General features: G+C 44.0%; 3 protein-coding genes across 4 annotated transcripts; 1 reads left to right on the top strand and 2 right to left on the bottom strand.

Moving 5' to 3' along the window:
* Positions 1-22: 22 nt before the first annotated feature.
* Positions 23-853, bottom strand: LOC127777792 (uncharacterized). The gene has a single exon (XM_052304410.1). The coding sequence runs from the start codon at positions 739-741 to the stop codon at positions 343-345; it is 399 nt and encodes a 132-aa protein (XP_052160370.1). The 5' UTR covers positions 742-853; the 3' UTR covers positions 23-342.
* Positions 854-8,955: 8,102 nt separating this feature from the next.
* Positions 8,956-12,515, top strand: LOC127777964 (non-specific lipid-transfer protein 4.1-like). Of its 2 annotated transcripts, none has more exons than XM_052304584.1 (2): positions 8,956-9,340; positions 12,291-12,515. In XM_052304584.1, exons 1-2 carry the CDS (start codon positions 8,973-8,975, stop codon positions 12,298-12,300), a joined length of 378 nt encoding a protein of 125 aa, XP_052160544.1. In that variant the 5' UTR covers positions 8,956-8,972; the 3' UTR covers positions 12,301-12,515. The 2 variants fall into 2 exon arrangements, with proteins under 2 accessions (XP_052160544.1, XP_052160545.1); XM_052304585.1 differs by lacking the exon at positions 12,291-12,515 and adding an exon at positions 12,079-12,154.
* Positions 12,516-12,654: 139 nt separating this feature from the next.
* On the bottom strand, positions 12,655-15,163 carry LOC127777962 (cationic amino acid transporter 8, vacuolar-like). Its single transcript, XM_052304582.1, has one exon. The coding sequence runs from the start codon at positions 14,773-14,775 to the stop codon at positions 12,985-12,987; it is 1,791 nt and encodes a 596-aa protein (XP_052160542.1). The 5' UTR covers positions 14,776-15,163; the 3' UTR covers positions 12,655-12,984.
* Between the last annotated feature and the right edge of the window lie 1,463 nt (positions 15,164-16,626).

Raw genomic sequence — 16,626 nt, 5'->3', positions numbered from 1 at the left:
TGTTCGTAAGAACAATGGCAAACAAAAGAAACTCCTTTCTGAAGTTTACTCAGGTTCAGAGCAAAGAGCAGTTAAAGAAGATCGGAGTTTACAGAGCTGGAATGTCCAAGAGATTGTAGTGTAAGCACTCATTTTCGGAGGACAAAAGTTTTTTTTCCGCCTTTTTACAAATTCAAGAACAGGGGAGAAGCCGAGAAGGTGACGAATCGAAACAAGAACTAACTCATCATCCTATTCTTGAATGAGCTCTTGGAACTGGATCTTCATTTGTTGATCGAACAAGTCCAGCACCGGGCAGGCAGGAACGAACACGGCCGTCTTCGTCGTCGTCGTCGTCGACGATCACGGGCTCCCGTCGCCGCCGCCGCACACGAAGAACTCCGCGTCGGCGGCGGCGGCCGGCATGTCGTTGTGGCACGCCGACGATCCCGACGGCGGCACGAACCCACGGGGCAGCATCGCCGAGAACGCCCACGCGCCGGTGCCTCCTCCTCCTCCCCGGCCTCGCCGCCCCGCCGTCCTCCTCCACCTCGCCGCGCCGTTCTTGCCCATGCCCATTCCAGGCCGCCCCGGCGCCGCCGCTTCCTGCGATCCCTGCTGTACCCAGCTCGCCGCGGCAACGTCCGGCGCCAGCGCCGGCGCTCGCGCCACCTGATCCGCCTCGGCTCGGACGGAGAGGGAGGAGACCAGCAGGAGGAGGAGAACAGCGACGAGCAGCGCGGCGCGGGAGGAAGCCATCATAGACGAGGAGGTGTACGTGGTTGCATGCGAGGAGATGAGGAGAGGATTTGGCTTTGGTTTTCTGATCTCTGGGGTGAAATGCCAAAGAAAAAAGAGGGAGAAAAAAAATCTATTGGATTTGAAGAGGGATTACTCTTGGCTTAGCTGCACCTGTTACTTATATAGCCTCTTTTGCTCAGTGTGTCTCTCTCAGCAGGGTTTTTTTTTTTTTTTTTTTTGCCTTTTTGGGAGAAAGAGAGGGTTTTGACTGACCTGGTTCTTTGGGCCAGGGGGCATAGAATGGCTTAGATTCAGGCTCGATTGAATCTAACAATGGGATTGTGGGAAGAGGGGTCTTAAATAATGGGGAAAATCTTATCAAAAGAAAGAAAATACTAGTCAATTACTACCTCCGTTTCATATTATAAGTTTCTAAGTTAAACTTCTTTAGCTTTCATCAAATTTATAAAAAAAATATAACAATATTTTCAACATAAATAAAACTATCAAAATATATTCAATGCTAAACTTAATAAAACTATAATTATCTTGTTATATTTTTCTATAATTTAATAAAAATCAAAAAGTCAAAGCAATTTATAATATATGGAACGAAGGGAGTACACAGAAAATAGTCAAGTACCTCTGATATCTACGATGATGCAGTATACCAGACAAGTAAAAAGTTCACAACATTAGAGAGAAATTTCTAGAATTTCATATACATATAGTGGAAGTGCACAAGTTTTTGCATTTAGTTGTTTGAGGTAGTCTTCTTCACATTACTTTGTTTCGGTTATGCTGAAGGTGCAAGCGCACAAGCTACTTTATGTGTACACCACACTTACACACCTGTGAGCGCACCCCTAATACACGCTAAAAGGATGAAGATTGGTGGTAAATCCCTAGTCTCATTCTTTTGCACATTGTCTGTTCGAGCCTTCGAGGCGCGGGTTCGATTCTCCCAATCGAGAGTAATGCGTTAAACATTATCAATTCTAAAATCATGAGTTTCCTTTCATATGGTTATTTTAACATTTAATTTAATAAATTGATTAATTGATACAATTATATATGTGCATAGTGGAGGTAGCCTCAAGATAGGATAAGGCACCATCCGACTTCCATAACAGCTTAACAAACCAATTAGCATGTCATTCTTGTAATCATACTGGGCCCAGACAGTAGAGACTAACATCATCAACTGCCACTTCTCTCTCTCTCTTTTTCTTCACAACAATTAGATTAGGTGAGAGTGGTAAAAAGGTCGAGGCCTTTTTTGCATTGTACTACGAATCATAGAGAAACTTCAGAGGAAAGGAATTCTCTAATATAATAAAGTTTCCCATGGTTGAAGGATGAGAATAGATTAAGGTCAAACAATTGGAGTTAAAGACTTTCAAGATCTAACTTACACTGAATTACTGTCCGGCAACATTTGCTCTGCAGTGATTGGCCAACAATTTGGATGCAAGTACCAAAAAGTACTGACAGAGTAATATGACTTCCCATCACTTTTTATAGTGATATGTTTTCATGCAGTAATTACAATATGGATGAAATTGTTTGTATTCTTCACATGAAAATGAATCAACATATCAGCCATTAAAACTACTTCAGTACAATTTTAAATAAGTTTTGTTGACATGATGTTAGAAACGAGTGTTGTAGTGTATGCCTTCAAGACAGCATCAAATAGCCAGAGCAAAAGGCAAACGACAATGACTTAAAAGATGCACGGTGTTTGGACCAGTTTGTTACTCTTGCAAGCTGAAAACTTGAGTTTTAATTTCCAGCCAGCAGGCAGGCTGCCAAAATTCTTGAATGCCCTGATGTCCATGTAGTTATAAATTTAAGGATGTACTTAGATTACTTTTGCCGGCTGCTACCGGTGCAAAAGCCAGCTAATCAAGCTGACACCACAGAAGAGTCATCAAATGATCTCGATCTGTTCTCATCAGGATTGAAGTACAGTCCAAAAGAAAAAAACAAGTAAACCTCCTGATAATAACATGAAAAACCTGAATTCCTGTAAAAAAAAATTGTAATCACAAGTTGTACAAACAAATTCAGTATCGTTGTTGAGGTCTCATAAAAACAGTGAGAAGTAATTAAGCAGTATCTCCCCCACTGAACTCAGAAAATATACATCTCTAAAGAAAATAAATATGAAAAAAATATATTACCAATTGGATTACCAAGTAATTAAGCAGTGTGTTTTCCCCAAGAGTATAAAGCCATGAATCTTACTAGAACAACCCAATGCATTACCAATTGGATTGTAGTAACTTGACAAAATTAAATCCTGCAAAAACAAATTTGACCAAATTAAAAGTATACATTGTAGGATCCTTTCCTACAGTATTTTTCTTCAAAAAAGAGAAAGAAAGAAAACATTCAGAGATCTTCCAGCCATCCAGGGAGGGAGCTAGGAAATGCCAGGTTGGGCAGAGAGGTAGCCAGGGTTGCTAGCTGGGACCAAACAATTTAACAATCCTATAAATTTCTTTCGTATCAGCAACCTCAGGGAACTGGAATACGAGGAAAAACAAAAAGGATTGAATGCTCCAGCTGTCGGATTCAAAGTCAATTCAGTGTCATGTTCGGAGAAACGTAGCAGCAAGAACATCCTAAACTCTCACATCGGCAGAGAATGATTTGATGAATGCGTATACTACAGAGTTTTGGGGCAGAAAGAGAAATACCAAACGTATATGCTGTACCATATAGCAAATCTTCCTCCATGTATTTCTTTTTCTTTTTCTAAAATAGTACTATCTTACTACATTTTACTGTAGTATCAATGGCTCAATTAGTACTATAATTGAGGATGCTTTCTTTTCAGCTAATATTTAAATGACCGATGGACAATATGCAGATTATTGGTGCTAAGCACGATTCCTTTTAATATTTTCTATATTGACATTGCTCAAATAACTTTCTCTAAGCCACTATTTGTTAGCTTTATAATATATAATATTTAATGTGTCCTTATAAAACAATTATCTACAATCAGTCCAATATCTATTTTAAACCCACCTTCTGACACACTCTCTCCATCCACAAATATAAACGCTTTTAGACTTTGACACGGTTAATGATAATATATATACTCCCTATGTTTTAAAATATAATCATTTCTAGCTTGTTTAGCGAAGATTAATTGTTACCTTAGTGGTCGAAATTTAAATTTTAAATTGTTTAGATTCTCTTTGCTTGGATTTGCATGCATTGAATATATATCTATATGACTTCAAAAAACATTAGTGATGGCATCACTTCTACTTTTACACTTTTACAAATTAATCACTAATATTTGTTGGTACCATGCAATAGTTAAGTATTTGTTCAAAACTTTGAACCAAGTGGATACCATATATTTAAATAAGCAAACAAGTAATACTAATATATTTGATAAAAAATATTTTTTATCTATGGCATATTATTATATATTTTCTTTTACCCATACTTAAGTACGTGTATTTTGCTAGTACTAAAATGCTTATATTATGGTGCAAATTTTGAATTATAGTTTGAAATAGAGGAAGTATAGAAATAAATCATTTCATTTAAGAAAAACCTGCATATCATCACAGCTTGTTTAACGACTAATCTAGTAACACCATTCTTCATTAATCTTTAAATATTTTTACTACCAGAGAAAATACCCGTGCATTATAACGGGTAAAGTCTATTTTAATCTTATTATTATTATATGGTTTAGTTAAGATGAAATTTATTGTGGGAGTTCGCTTGGATATATATTTTTTTAGAAAATTATGAGCTGCAATTAGGAGTCCGATCGGCTCAAGTTAGCATGCGAGTTTTTTTTAAACAGATTTCTTATATGATTTCTTTTATATTAAAAAAAATGAATGATCTTAAAAACCGACTCATACACAGATAACATACCAAAATACTGGTAAAAACATCTTCAATTTTTATAACAGTAGAGATTAAGCATCAAATTCAAACAATAAATGTGTAATAACATCATTCTTAATTATGTCTTCAATCTTTACGACTTTTTCTACTGACAATCAAAGTAAAAAAATGTTTACAACTGTTCTAAAAGCGTGCATATTTGGACCGAGCTAGGGAGTAATGCTACAAACTTGATTGATGGACACAACCTGGACCTGCAAAAACTGCTCAGTGCAATGACAGAAACAACACGAACTCTCACAACAGTACTCATCAGTACTCTCTCATTGTTTGCGTAGATGTGAACTCTCACGACAGTACTCTCTTGTTGTTTGCATAGATGTGACGGTTTGAGAAAGTAAGAGCACACTAACTAAATTAAATTAGAGCATCATGTCATTGGCCATGAAAATGACGGAATTAATTGATCCTGTGTACACAGCGAAAGAGCGATCGATGATTGAGAAGACACTACAGTAACAGTAGGAGTAAGTGTGTGTGCACTGATGCGTATGGTAAACTGGCTGACGCAGCGGCAGTGTCCTGACGAGTCGACTTGCTCCACGTCAGCTCGTCGACGTGGCCTCTGTAGGTGGGACCATCTTGTCAGCCTCTGGCAGTATGTAAGTTCGTCTTGTGAAATATGAGGCCGTATGAATTTCAGTGAGTGAGCGGCTCAGAGGCTATGATGGGCTTTAATATCTTTTCTGGCCCAACCATTTTCACAGTTAACTTCTCGACGTGGCCATGTACTTTGAGAGTCGTCCCAGCCTCTTGCTTTCATGACTTCGCGAGAAATGTCGAGCAATGTGAATAGGCCCGAATTTACTCAACAAGGCAGGTATTAACATGGCAGTGTAATATATGGAGAGAATCTATTCTATGCCCCTGAGTTTATTTCAGTTCAATGATTTACCATTGACTTTATCTCTCTATAATATGCCACCGACTTTGTTATTTTTTTCTACAATATGTCATTGGGGTGGATACTTTTTTAAAAATGCCTAAAGTGCCCTTCAAGCCATAGAGGGTTGACAACTAATCTACCTACTAGAAGCATTGTAAAAATATAAAAAATTTTACATAGCCCCCACACATAATATGAAGTGTGTGGATTTTAATATTTTCAATATGCATGTATTAATTTTTTTGAAAATATAATTTATGTTTCATATGCTCTAGCGTCGAGATCGTTTATGTAAATAATCTTTCATATGCTACACAAAATTATTTTTCTAATATAGCTATGTTTTGTATATGTGATTCATCTTTCATATACCACATAAAAATAGTTTTTCAAAAAATATTTTTGAAAAAAAAAATCTTAAAATATATATAGAAACTTTATATCATATAAGAAGGCTACACTAAAACTTTCATATTTTTTTTCAAAACTTATAATGAGCCAATCAATTGGCAATCCTTGTATGGCTTGAAGGGAATTTTAGGTATTTTTTGAAAAATATCCATCCCGATGGCATATTGTAGAAAAAATTGACAAAGTTGGCATATTATAGAGAAAGACAAAGTCGATGGCAAATCATTGAACTAGAGTAAACTCAGGGGCATAAAATGAATTATCTCATATATATGTAACTTAGAGACTGGAATAAAATAAAGAGTAATTGGGATGATCTAAATCTACAAGAAGACTGTAAAAATAAACTTCGGTGGAATTTGACAAAAGAAGGAAGATTCACTGTGAAGTCTTTGTATAAAGCTCTTAAAATGCAACAAGTGAACTTTCGGCAGAAAAAAAAAATCTGGAAATTTAAAATTTCTCTGAAGATCAAAGTTTTCATTTGGTTGTTTGTTAAAAACAAGGCACTCACAAAAGATAACTTATACATAAGAGGTTGAAGAAAAGGGGATAGAAAATGTCAATTTTGTGAAAAGATGAAAATGTACAATGCCCATGGCCAGACTTCTGTGGAATATAGTAACTTGTGCCCTTAGTTCGAAACCTATGCTGAATAATCAAGATCTGTTTGGACATTGGCTTAACAATCTTGTAAACACACAAAAAAACCTTCTTGTGATAGGAACTAGGTGGGCGGCCAGCGCAATTGCGCGGCTAGCATTAATTTTAAATTATTTATTTATTACACATGATTTTATTTAAAATTATCATTCCCGTGATTCTAATTATTTTATAGTTTTTAAAATCCACGCCAGTCGCTACCCCTCACTTCTTTGACACCTTTTTTATATGGTTACTCGATCTACCACTACTTCTATTAATCCTCTTTAGAACTTTAAAAATTAGGCCTTATAGTTTTTAGAGTTCATTATCTCGTATTAGGTTCTTATATGGACTTTTATTTAAACATTTCTTATTTTAATTCCTAATCTCAGATATTTTTAAATTGAATTCCTAGTTGGACTCTTCTTTTTTTTCTAATTTCTGGTTTTATTTTATTTTTATTCCGAATTTTGTTTAATCTCGTATTGGGTTCTTATATGGACTCTTCTTTTAATATTGCTTATTTTTAATTTCGAATTTTAGTTCTTTTCAAATTGTATTCCTACGTGAACTCTTCTTTTATTTTTTTTAATTTCAGATTTTATTTTATTTTTATTCTGAATTTTAATTAATCTCGTATTGTGTTCGTACATGGACTCTTCTTTCAATATTCCTTATTTTTAATTCCTAATTTTAGTTATTTTTAAATTGTATTCCTACTTGGACTCTTCTTTTTTTCTAATTTTGGATTTTATTTTATTTGTATTCTGAACTTTGATTAATCTTGTATTAGGTTTTTATATGGACTCTTATTTCAATATTGCTTATTTTTAATTCCGAATTTAAGTTATTTTTAAATTGTATTTCTTCTTGGACTCTTTTTTTTTCTAATTTCAGATTTTATTTTATTTTTATTCTGAATTTTGATTAATCTCGTATTGGGTTTCTATATGGACTCTTCTTTCAATATTGCTTATTTTTAATTCCGAATTTCAGCTATTTTGAATTTTTATTAATCTCGTATTGGTTTTCTATATGGACTCTTCTTTCAATATTGCTTATTTTTAATTACGAATTTCAGTTATTTTTAGATTGTATTTCTATTTGGACTCTCTTTTTCTTTTTCTCTGATTAATGTGGGAATTTCTAGCTCCCACAGCGAACATGGTGCCTTCTTTCAAAGCTGTTTTAATAATATAATAGAATATAATAGATAGATAGATAGATAGATAGATAGATAGATAGATAGATGGCTGCAATTATTTGGCCATTTGGAAAACTAGGGATAGAGCTTGTTTTGAGAAAAAAAAAACCCAAATAACCCCACAGATTTTGTTTCTTTGGCAATGCCATTGGGTTGAACCCTGGGCTGTTATGCAGAAGCCGGAAGCAAGCCCAAAGAAATCTGCAGTTTAAGATTCGGATAGAGGGCTGGCATCAGGAGGATTGAAGGCTGATGGAGATACTGGTCATTTGGAGAAGTGGGGCTTCAGGGGTTTTCGTGTTCTCCTCTGCATAAAAGTTTGTTGATGTATACTGGCTTGATCTAATCTGTGTTGAGAGTAGTTTCTGTTGAAGGGTCAATTCTGAGCACAGGCCCCGCTGTTAGTAACTTCAATTCGCTTTTTGTTTTTGTGTTCAGTTTTAAACTGCTTTGTACCAGACTTCTATAGCGTGTTTGCTCATTTCTAGTAAGAGAAATGGGGGACTTCATGACCTAGAGCAAAAAAAAAAAGAAAATCAGTACTCTGCACAATTTTCGTCAGTACTAGTTTGCAAGCGTTTTTTTACATCATATTCAGGGTTGTTGAAGTAGATACGGAAACGTGTGAAGCTCAAACTTGGCCGGGGTTTCTGAATACATTATACCTGGAAAAGCTCTAATCACGCGAGCTGGTGGGTAAAATGTATCTGATTCTGTCATATAGATAGGTAAAACATTCATCGCGATCGATTGCCTTTCTGGCTGGAAAAATCTCTGTTTGGTTCGTGATCTAGAACAGGAGAAACTTGTGAGCATCTCAAACCTCCTTGCAGTTGTATATATCTTCAGAACTTGATGTCTTCTTATATTAGCTTACCTACTGTACCAATCATACTATCTTTTCTAGAACTTGATACATGTGTAACCAATCTAACCTAGAAAAGTTGTTTTTTTTAATGGAAGCAAGATAACTAAGACAATGATGATCAAATAAAGAACAAACAATGCTCTAATATGAAACTGTGAACATCCATATATCTCTTCTTTTGTACCTATAAATACCCTGTACAGAAATCATTAGTTCAGTACAACAATAGCATCGATTAACACAGTGATTAAGAAAGAAAGAAACAGCTAATTAATCAGTCACTAAGCCAAACCATGGGCAAGAACGCGAGCCGCCTCGCCGTCGCCGCCGTCGTCGTGTTCGCGCTGCTGCTGTCGCTCCGGCAGCTGGAGGCGGCCGACGACGTCTCCGTGTCGTGCTCCGACGTGGTCGCCGACGTGACGCCGTGCCTGGGGTTCCTGCAGGGAGACGACGACCACCCCTCCGGCGAGTGCTGCGACGGCCTGTCCGGCCTGGTGGCCGCCGCGGCCACCACGGAGGACCGGCAGGCGGCGTGCGAGTGCCTCAAGTCGGCCGTCTCCGGCCAGTTCACCGCCGTCGAGGCCGCGCCGGCGAGGGACCTGCCGGCGGACTGCGGCCTCTCCCTGCCCTACACCTTCTCGCCGGACGTCGACTGCTCCCAGTAAGTACACTTTGCAGTAGCAGTAATCCAGTGACACGCCATGCATTGTGCTATAGATGGCCATATGGCCCGAGGCCCGATGGCCGGTGATTTGACCCGGCTCAGGCATGGCACGGCTTGACTCGGGTCATGCCTGTGCCGGCCCGGCCCAACAATCGTGCTGTGCCTGGGCTGCTACCTCAACACGCTGGGCCAGCATAGCCCGGCCCAAAGTTCAGGGATGCGAAACATACTTATTCTCAACCATATGTAAGGCACGTCACAAAGAATAGAGAGGAAAAATAGACATATTATATGGCACGACGTAAAAAGTAGGGACATAAAATAGACTTATTTTAGCTATTTTAAAGAGGGAGGGGAAATATACTTATTTTAAAGAAGGCACGATGGGCCACCCGGGGGAAGTATTCGGTGCAATCATGCAACTCTCATCTTACACTGTTGGATCGAGAAATGGACGCTCAAGATTCATCCATGTCACCATGAGTTAAAATTTAACTCACAGATTCCCTCATGAGTTAAGGGCTGGTTTGGTTTGAGGCCTATATTGGCCTTACCAATATTTGTCAATTTCAATAGTGTTTATTGTCTATTTGGTTTGGAGCCAAATTTTGGCGTGCCTAAGAAAATAGGCTATTTCAACAGTTAATTTAGGCTATTTTGGCTTCAATCTAAACACAATTTTACCTTTGCCAAAATTAGCCATGCCAAAAGTTGCCAAAATTTGACATTGACAAAATTTGGTAAGGCCAATTTAGGCCACAAACCAAACCAACCCTAAAATTTACTGGGAGTTAAATTTTAACTCATGTTGACGTGGACGAATCTCAGGTGTCTATTTCTCGATCTAACGGTGTAGGATGAGAGTTGCATAGTTGCACCGATTAGATGATTGCACTAGATACTTTCTCGGGCTACCGTGCCTTCGGGCCAGCACAGCATGGGCCGACTACTGGTGGGCCATGCCTGGGCCTAAGGTGCAGCCTGTAGGCCGGCACGGCACGGCTCGAAGTGCCAACCATGCCGTGTTAGCTCGATCGCCTTGGGCTGTGCCTAGCCAGTGCCTGGGCCGGGTCGTGCCGAGCGAGACTCATGGCCATCTGTACATTGTGCGTAGAGGTGGATCGTTAACGTTAACGAGTTAAAGAGCTACAATTAGGCTCGGCTTGTGCGCTGGCTCGTTAAATTCGTTAGGCTTGTTTCATTTGTATTATATTAATAATTTCAAATTTACTGTTTTATTATATATTAACATAATAAAAAACAATACTAAATAATAAAAAACTCACTAAACACGAATGTTTTAATGTAAATTAAAATACTAAATATTAGTTAAGTAGCACTAAGTATATATAGATATGGTTATATCTTATACTAACAAGCTAAACGAGTATGGAGTAGATCACATGCTAGCTTGTTAAGCTCGTGAGCTAAAGATTAGCGGCCCCATCATTTCAGCTTATTTGTGTAATAAACCAAAAGACATATAAAAGTAGTTTGTAAATAAAACTTTTATATACGTGTTCTTAACGATCTAAATGCAAAGGCTAAAAAATAAACTTCAATGAAAAAAACCTCAAAATCAGCTCTAAACATATGGTTGAAAAAAAACAAATTTTAGCTGATAAGTATAAACATAAGCGAAAAGATGAAGCCCTAGCTCGACTCGACTCATTAAAACTATAAGTTCAAGTCAATATGAGTTACGAGTTTCGAGGTTTTTATCCACCCCTAAATATATGTGATAGTACAATCTCGGTTGAGCAATGTGGATGGTTGGATCTCAATCAAATAACATAGTTCAGCCTTGATCAGTTGATTGTCAGGAAAGGCCAGCCTCTCTACGATTTTTTTTAAAATAATACTATATTAATGGAAAATATTACTGTGGTGCTTCCATATGATAGAGTGCTATGCTTACGATTTTAGTCATCAACCTCTATGTTTACAATTTTTCATTAAAATATTATTATATTATTTCAAAAATAATCCTCTTAATTTCTCCACATTCCACAGCGATCTGTTTCTCTTTTCTCTGCGCTTATCTTATGTGCCTTGACCTTGACAACCACCATTGCCAAGCAGCAGAACAAATCTCATACTATCATATTCTCCGATGTGTCAACACTTCAGTAGTATTAGGCCCAGGGGACCTTTTACTATCGGGAGATGGGTTAGCCCTCCCCACGGTAAACCCTGTTACTGTTACTGCGGTTAAACCTGGCGAAACTGACGAGAAAAGAATGCCAACAACTTTTACCGGAAATTTTATTCTTTATTTTTATAATTTGGTCGATATACCAGGGTGTTATCAATTATCATACCCCGACGATTAGCTCACAATAACTACCAATATTGTAAACCCTAATTAGGCCATGCACGCAACATATCAGAACCAACATATAAGCCTGCTTGTTTGTTCTTTGGTTCTGCACCTAAATTTATTTATAGAACTTAATTTTAGATTAATTTAAAGAGTATTTCATCTCTTTCTATTTTTCAGCATTAGCTTTTGGAGTACAAAGTGCAAAAGCATATAATTATGGTTGCTTCCGTCACTTGTCTTCAGCTTACATTCTCTGTTTTTGAATAGGATATTGCATTAAACCTATATAATAATCAAATATTTGCATTTAATATTACAATATTACATTAATATCCAATAATGAACTTGCGCAATCTGGATGATCATATCGAAGATAACAATACACACACTCACGGACTTGCGCAATCTGCAGGAGTCAAGGACACAATCAGGCATTCAAGCAGCCAAATAATTCGTCTACTGGACCACAATTGCCTCCCAGAAATTAAAATAAATTAATCAAACGAGGAACATGTTCACAAATAAAACAGGCTGTATAAAGTTGGATTGCACGGCGACGAAATATTTTATAACTCGCATGCACTAACCTTTTTTTTTCTTCTCTGCTTTCATTTCTATCCGCAGGATTGAGTGAAGAGAACAAATTAAAAGACAGTGTGTACTGTGTCTTGTGTGCTTGAACTACGTCGAGATGAGACAGAAATTCTCCTTTGTGTATTTGTGTCAGCCCGTGTGCCATTATACCTTTTTGTCTTCTCCTTTTGTGCTAATCTCTGTACTTAGTGTGTGCTATTACTGTACTACTGTACTCCTTTTAGTATTTGTGCCTGAGCTTTTATGATGATGACATCCATTTGTTAGTAACTTTATAATCTTTGCGCCCATCAGGTGAAAATAACAGGTTGAACAACCGCAGCTCAGAGAATGGCGGCTAAAAAAAAAAAGACCAGGACACAATTAACTAAAGCTACCATTATAATATCCAGACTTTCGGCCAATATTAATACAGATTTCAGAACAAATTTCACGGTAATTTATACAAAACATTTCATTTCTAAATGTAATTGGAAAAAGAAAAACCTCTGCTCATAGAGTTCCAACTAAATGCATGGGTGGATAAGGCGGATCACACCATTTTAATGGTTTCAATTTTCGACACCTCTAATTGTGCTTGCTAATGCTCTGAAAAAAAAAATCTAGATCGGCCACTTAATAAATGTGAAATGTATCCTGATAATTCAAAGAACGTACTAATTAATGACTAATATGACCATCTCCTTGACTAACCATCAACTATAATCAACACGTTCACCTTGTGTCACGCCGGCGTCGTGGGCGCGGGCGCCGCCGCGATCTTGCCGTGCTCGAGGTTGTCGGCGGCCGCGTCGTCCGCGTGCGCGACGTCGTAGGTGGCGTGCACGCCGAAGAGCACGTAGTAGACGAGCATGGCGGCCGTGCAGATGCCGAAGCGGGCGTACGCCGCGGTGCCCAGCGACCCCATCAGGAAGAGGTTGGTGGCGATGGACATGGCCGGCAGCCACGGCACCAGCGGCGCGCCGTACACCCGCGGCGCCCGCTGCTTCTCCGCACACGCCGCCAGCCCCGCCGCCCCCGCCGCCCACCCGCAGCCGAACGCCGCGTACCCTGGCCACCGCCGCGCGTACCGGGAGTTGTAGTAGGCCGAGACGCCGATGGAGGAGAGCACGACGAGCGCGAGGAACGCGAGGAAGGTGCGCAGCTGCCCCGGCGTCGTCGCCCCCGCGACGTGGTAGCGGCGGACGAGGAGCGCCACGGCGACGAGCGCGAAGATGAAGAGCGTGCTGATGGAGGAGACGGAGGCGAGCACGTCGAGGCTGGAGAAGAGCGCGACGCAGGCGGCGCCGAGCGTGACGGCGACGGTGGCGTAGATGGGCGTGCCGGTCGTCGGGTGGACGAGCGCGAAGTACGGCGGGATCATGTGCGTCCGCGCGATCTGCGTCGTGTACCTCGCCTGCCCCAGCGCGCCGACGAGGAGGCCGCTCGTCATCCCCTTGAGCGCGCCGAGCGCCACCACGTAGCGCGCCCACCTCATCCCGGCCGCGGCGAACGCCACCGAGTAGGCGGCGTTGGCGTCGATCTCGGTGTACCGCTGCATCCCGACCAGCGCCAGCGACATGAGGCAGTACACGACGGTGATGGAGGACATGGACGAGATGAGCCCCAGGGGCACGTCGCGGCCGGGGTTCTTGGTCTCCTCCGCCATGGTGGCCACCATGTCGAACCCGGTGTACGACCAGTACACCACCCCCGCCGCGCGGAACACGCCCGCGGCGCCGAAGGGGAAGAAGGACGGCGCGAGGTTGCCGGCGTCGAAGTGGGAGAACCCCGCGGCCAGCACGAACGCGATGATGGCGATGCCGACCACCGACGCCAGCGAGTTGAGCGTGGACGTGAGGCGCGCCCCGGACATGGCCACCGCGGAGGTGCTGACGAGCACCACGACGGCGATGGGGTCGAGCAGATTGAACCCCTCGGCGAGCGCCGGGACGTGGATGCGGAGCGAGTCGGTGTCGCGGCCGAGGAGCGCGGCGAGGTACGACGTCCACGACCTCCCGAGCCCGGCCGCCCCGACGACGGCCTCCAGCAGTATGTTCCCGGCGGCGAGGAACGCCGCGATGTCGCCGAGCTCGACGCGGAGGTACGAGAACGAGCCCCCCGCGGAGGGGATCTCCGTGGCGAGCTCGGCGTAGCAGAAGGACGACAGCAGCGCGGAGAACCCCGCCGCGGCGTACGCGAGCGGGATCGCCGGGCCGGCGTCGAAGCGCGCCTCCTGGCCGGTGAGCACGAACACCCCGGAGCCGACGACGGAGCCGAACCCGAGGAACGCGAGGTCCAGCCACGACAGGCACCGCCGCAGCGGGTTCTCGCTCACGGCGCGCAGCGTGCCGGCCTCCGCCGCCTCCGACGAGCGGCTCCCCACGCGGTCAACCAGCCGCGGCACGGTGGCCGCGAGCGCGCCGCCGTAGGACCGCCAGCTCGCGAACGACGGCTCCGGGAAGAAGTCCGCCTTGCTCCACCGCCAGTACCGCCGCCCACTCCCTCCCTCTCCCGCCGCCGCCGCCGTCGCCATCACCGGCAACACACACGCACGCGCACACACGCTGACACGGACGAATGGACGGAGGAGAAGATGCCGCGTGTTAGCTAACCACCACCAACCACCGACAAGCCATCGCCATGGAAGAGCTGGAGATAGTGCGGCGGGCGGGTGGGTTGGAGAGATCGATACGAGAAAATCATCACAGGATAAACTCGAATTTATCTATCTACGCGCAAAACAGAATCAGCTCGGGATTCAGGGGAGAATTTCTCAGCCCGGCGAAACAGAATTTCAGAGAAGCGCGCGAACTTTACGCGCCAGCGCCGCGCCGCGCCGCCAACAAGCGATGCATGCCATCCTCGCCGTGCAAGCTACTGCTACCACGAATCTAGACACTGCGCTTATCCTGATTCATAGAATATCTAGATAGAGTAAATCTCATTTTATAGAAAACCCCCTAATATGATTTCTTGACGTACACATATCTAATTTCATCTTTCTTGATGTGATCCTGATCGAGAGGTGGTTGCGTTGATGGCAGTCACTACTAGAAAAAGCATTTTTCCCGACGTACGGGTCTCATTTTCGCAAGCGGACATAACCCTTAGAGCCAAATGACCACCTACAAAAATATAAATCGGGGTGAATGTGCCGGTCTGCCTGCGAAAATCTATTTTTGCAGGCGGTCCTTTCGCAGGCGCCGCTTAAGAGATCCGCCTGCGAAAATAGACTTGACTACAAATAGACTTTGGATAGACTTAGATTTTTTCTAAGTCTCAAAACGCACCCCTCCCTCTCACCTCCCCTCCCCTCGGCTGGCCTCTCCCACGGCGGCTACAGCGCGGGGCGGCGCGCGGCGTCCGGTGGCGCGGGGCCGCGGCGGAGACGACGGCGCGAGCGGCGGCGGCGGCTCCCCTCCCCCCTCACTCCTAGATCTGGCCGGAGGAGAGAGGGGGAGGCCGGCGACGGCGGCTACGGTGCGGGGCAGCGGCGGCGACGACGACGCGCGCGGGGGGGCCGCTGTGGTGGCTCCCCTCCCCCTCGCTCCCAGATCTGGCCGGAGGAGGAAGGAGGGAGGCCGGCGGCGGCGGGTACAGCGCGGGACGGCGGTGGCGACGACGGCGCGGGGCCGCGGCGATGACGACGCGCGCGTTGGGGCCGTGGCGGCGGCTCCCCTCACCCCTCCCTCCCAGATCTGGCTGGAGGAGGGAGTGGAGAGGCCGGCGGCGGCAACTACGGCGCGGGGCGGCGGCGGCAGCTACGGCGCGGGGCGGCGGTGGCTACGACGACGCGCGCGCGGGGGCCGCGGTGGCGGCTCCCCTCCCCCCTCGCTCCCAGATTTGGCCAGAGGAGGGAGGGAGGAGGCCGGCGGCGGCGGCGGCGACGGCGCGGGGCCGCGGCGACGACGACGCGCGCACTGGGGCCGTGGCGGTGGCTCCCTTCACCCCTCCCTCCCAGATCTGGCCGGAGGAGGGAGTGGAGAGGCCGGTGGCGGCAACTACGGCGCGGGGCGGCAGCGACGACGACGACGGCGCGGGGCGGCGGCGACAACGACGCCCGGCGCGGCTCCCCTCCCCTCCCCTCTTGCCCGGCGCGGCGATGCCGGAGGAGGGCGGCGGCGGCGACCGCCGCCCGTGATTTTTTTTTTTGTTTTTTGAATGTATTTTCGCAAGCGAGCTGTTACCCCGACTGCGAAAATGGATGATTTTCACAGTCGTTGACCTACAGGCGGTCCAACTCTCCGCCTGCAAAAATCACTTTTTGCCGTCTGGAAAAATACTTTTTCTAGTAGTGGGTGACGACGCAGTGGCGGTGGTAGCGGTGGCGACGACAACGAGGGAAACCGTGCAACTACATCGCGGCGGCGACGAGGGCTCCATG

The sequence above is a fragment of the Oryza glaberrima genome, chromosome 6, assembly GCF_000147395.1.
Source record: "Oryza glaberrima chromosome 6, OglaRS2, whole genome shotgun sequence".
Lineage (NCBI taxonomy): Eukaryota > Viridiplantae > Streptophyta > Magnoliopsida > Poales > Poaceae > Oryza > Oryza glaberrima.
The sequence above is the reverse complement of the archived record's forward strand: the minus strand, read 5'-3'. Positions and strand labels throughout refer to the sequence as shown.

Coding starts and splice junctions, on each gene's coding strand:
- LOC127777962 (XM_052304582.1), bottom strand. CDS start 14,775: ATGGCGACGGCGGCGGCGGCGGGAGAGGGAGGGAGTGGGCGGCGGTAC.
- LOC127777792 (XM_052304410.1), bottom strand. CDS start 741: ATGATGGCTTCCTCCCGCGCCGCGCTGCTCGTCGCTGTTCTCCTCCTC.
- LOC127777964 (XM_052304585.1), top strand. CDS start 8,973: ATGGGCAAGAACGCGAGCCGCCTCGCCGTCGCCGCCGTCGTCGTGTTC. Junction 9,341..12,078: donor CCGGACGTCGACTGCTCCCA/GTAAGTACACTT, acceptor CGCAATCTGCAG/GAGTCAAGGACACAATCAGG.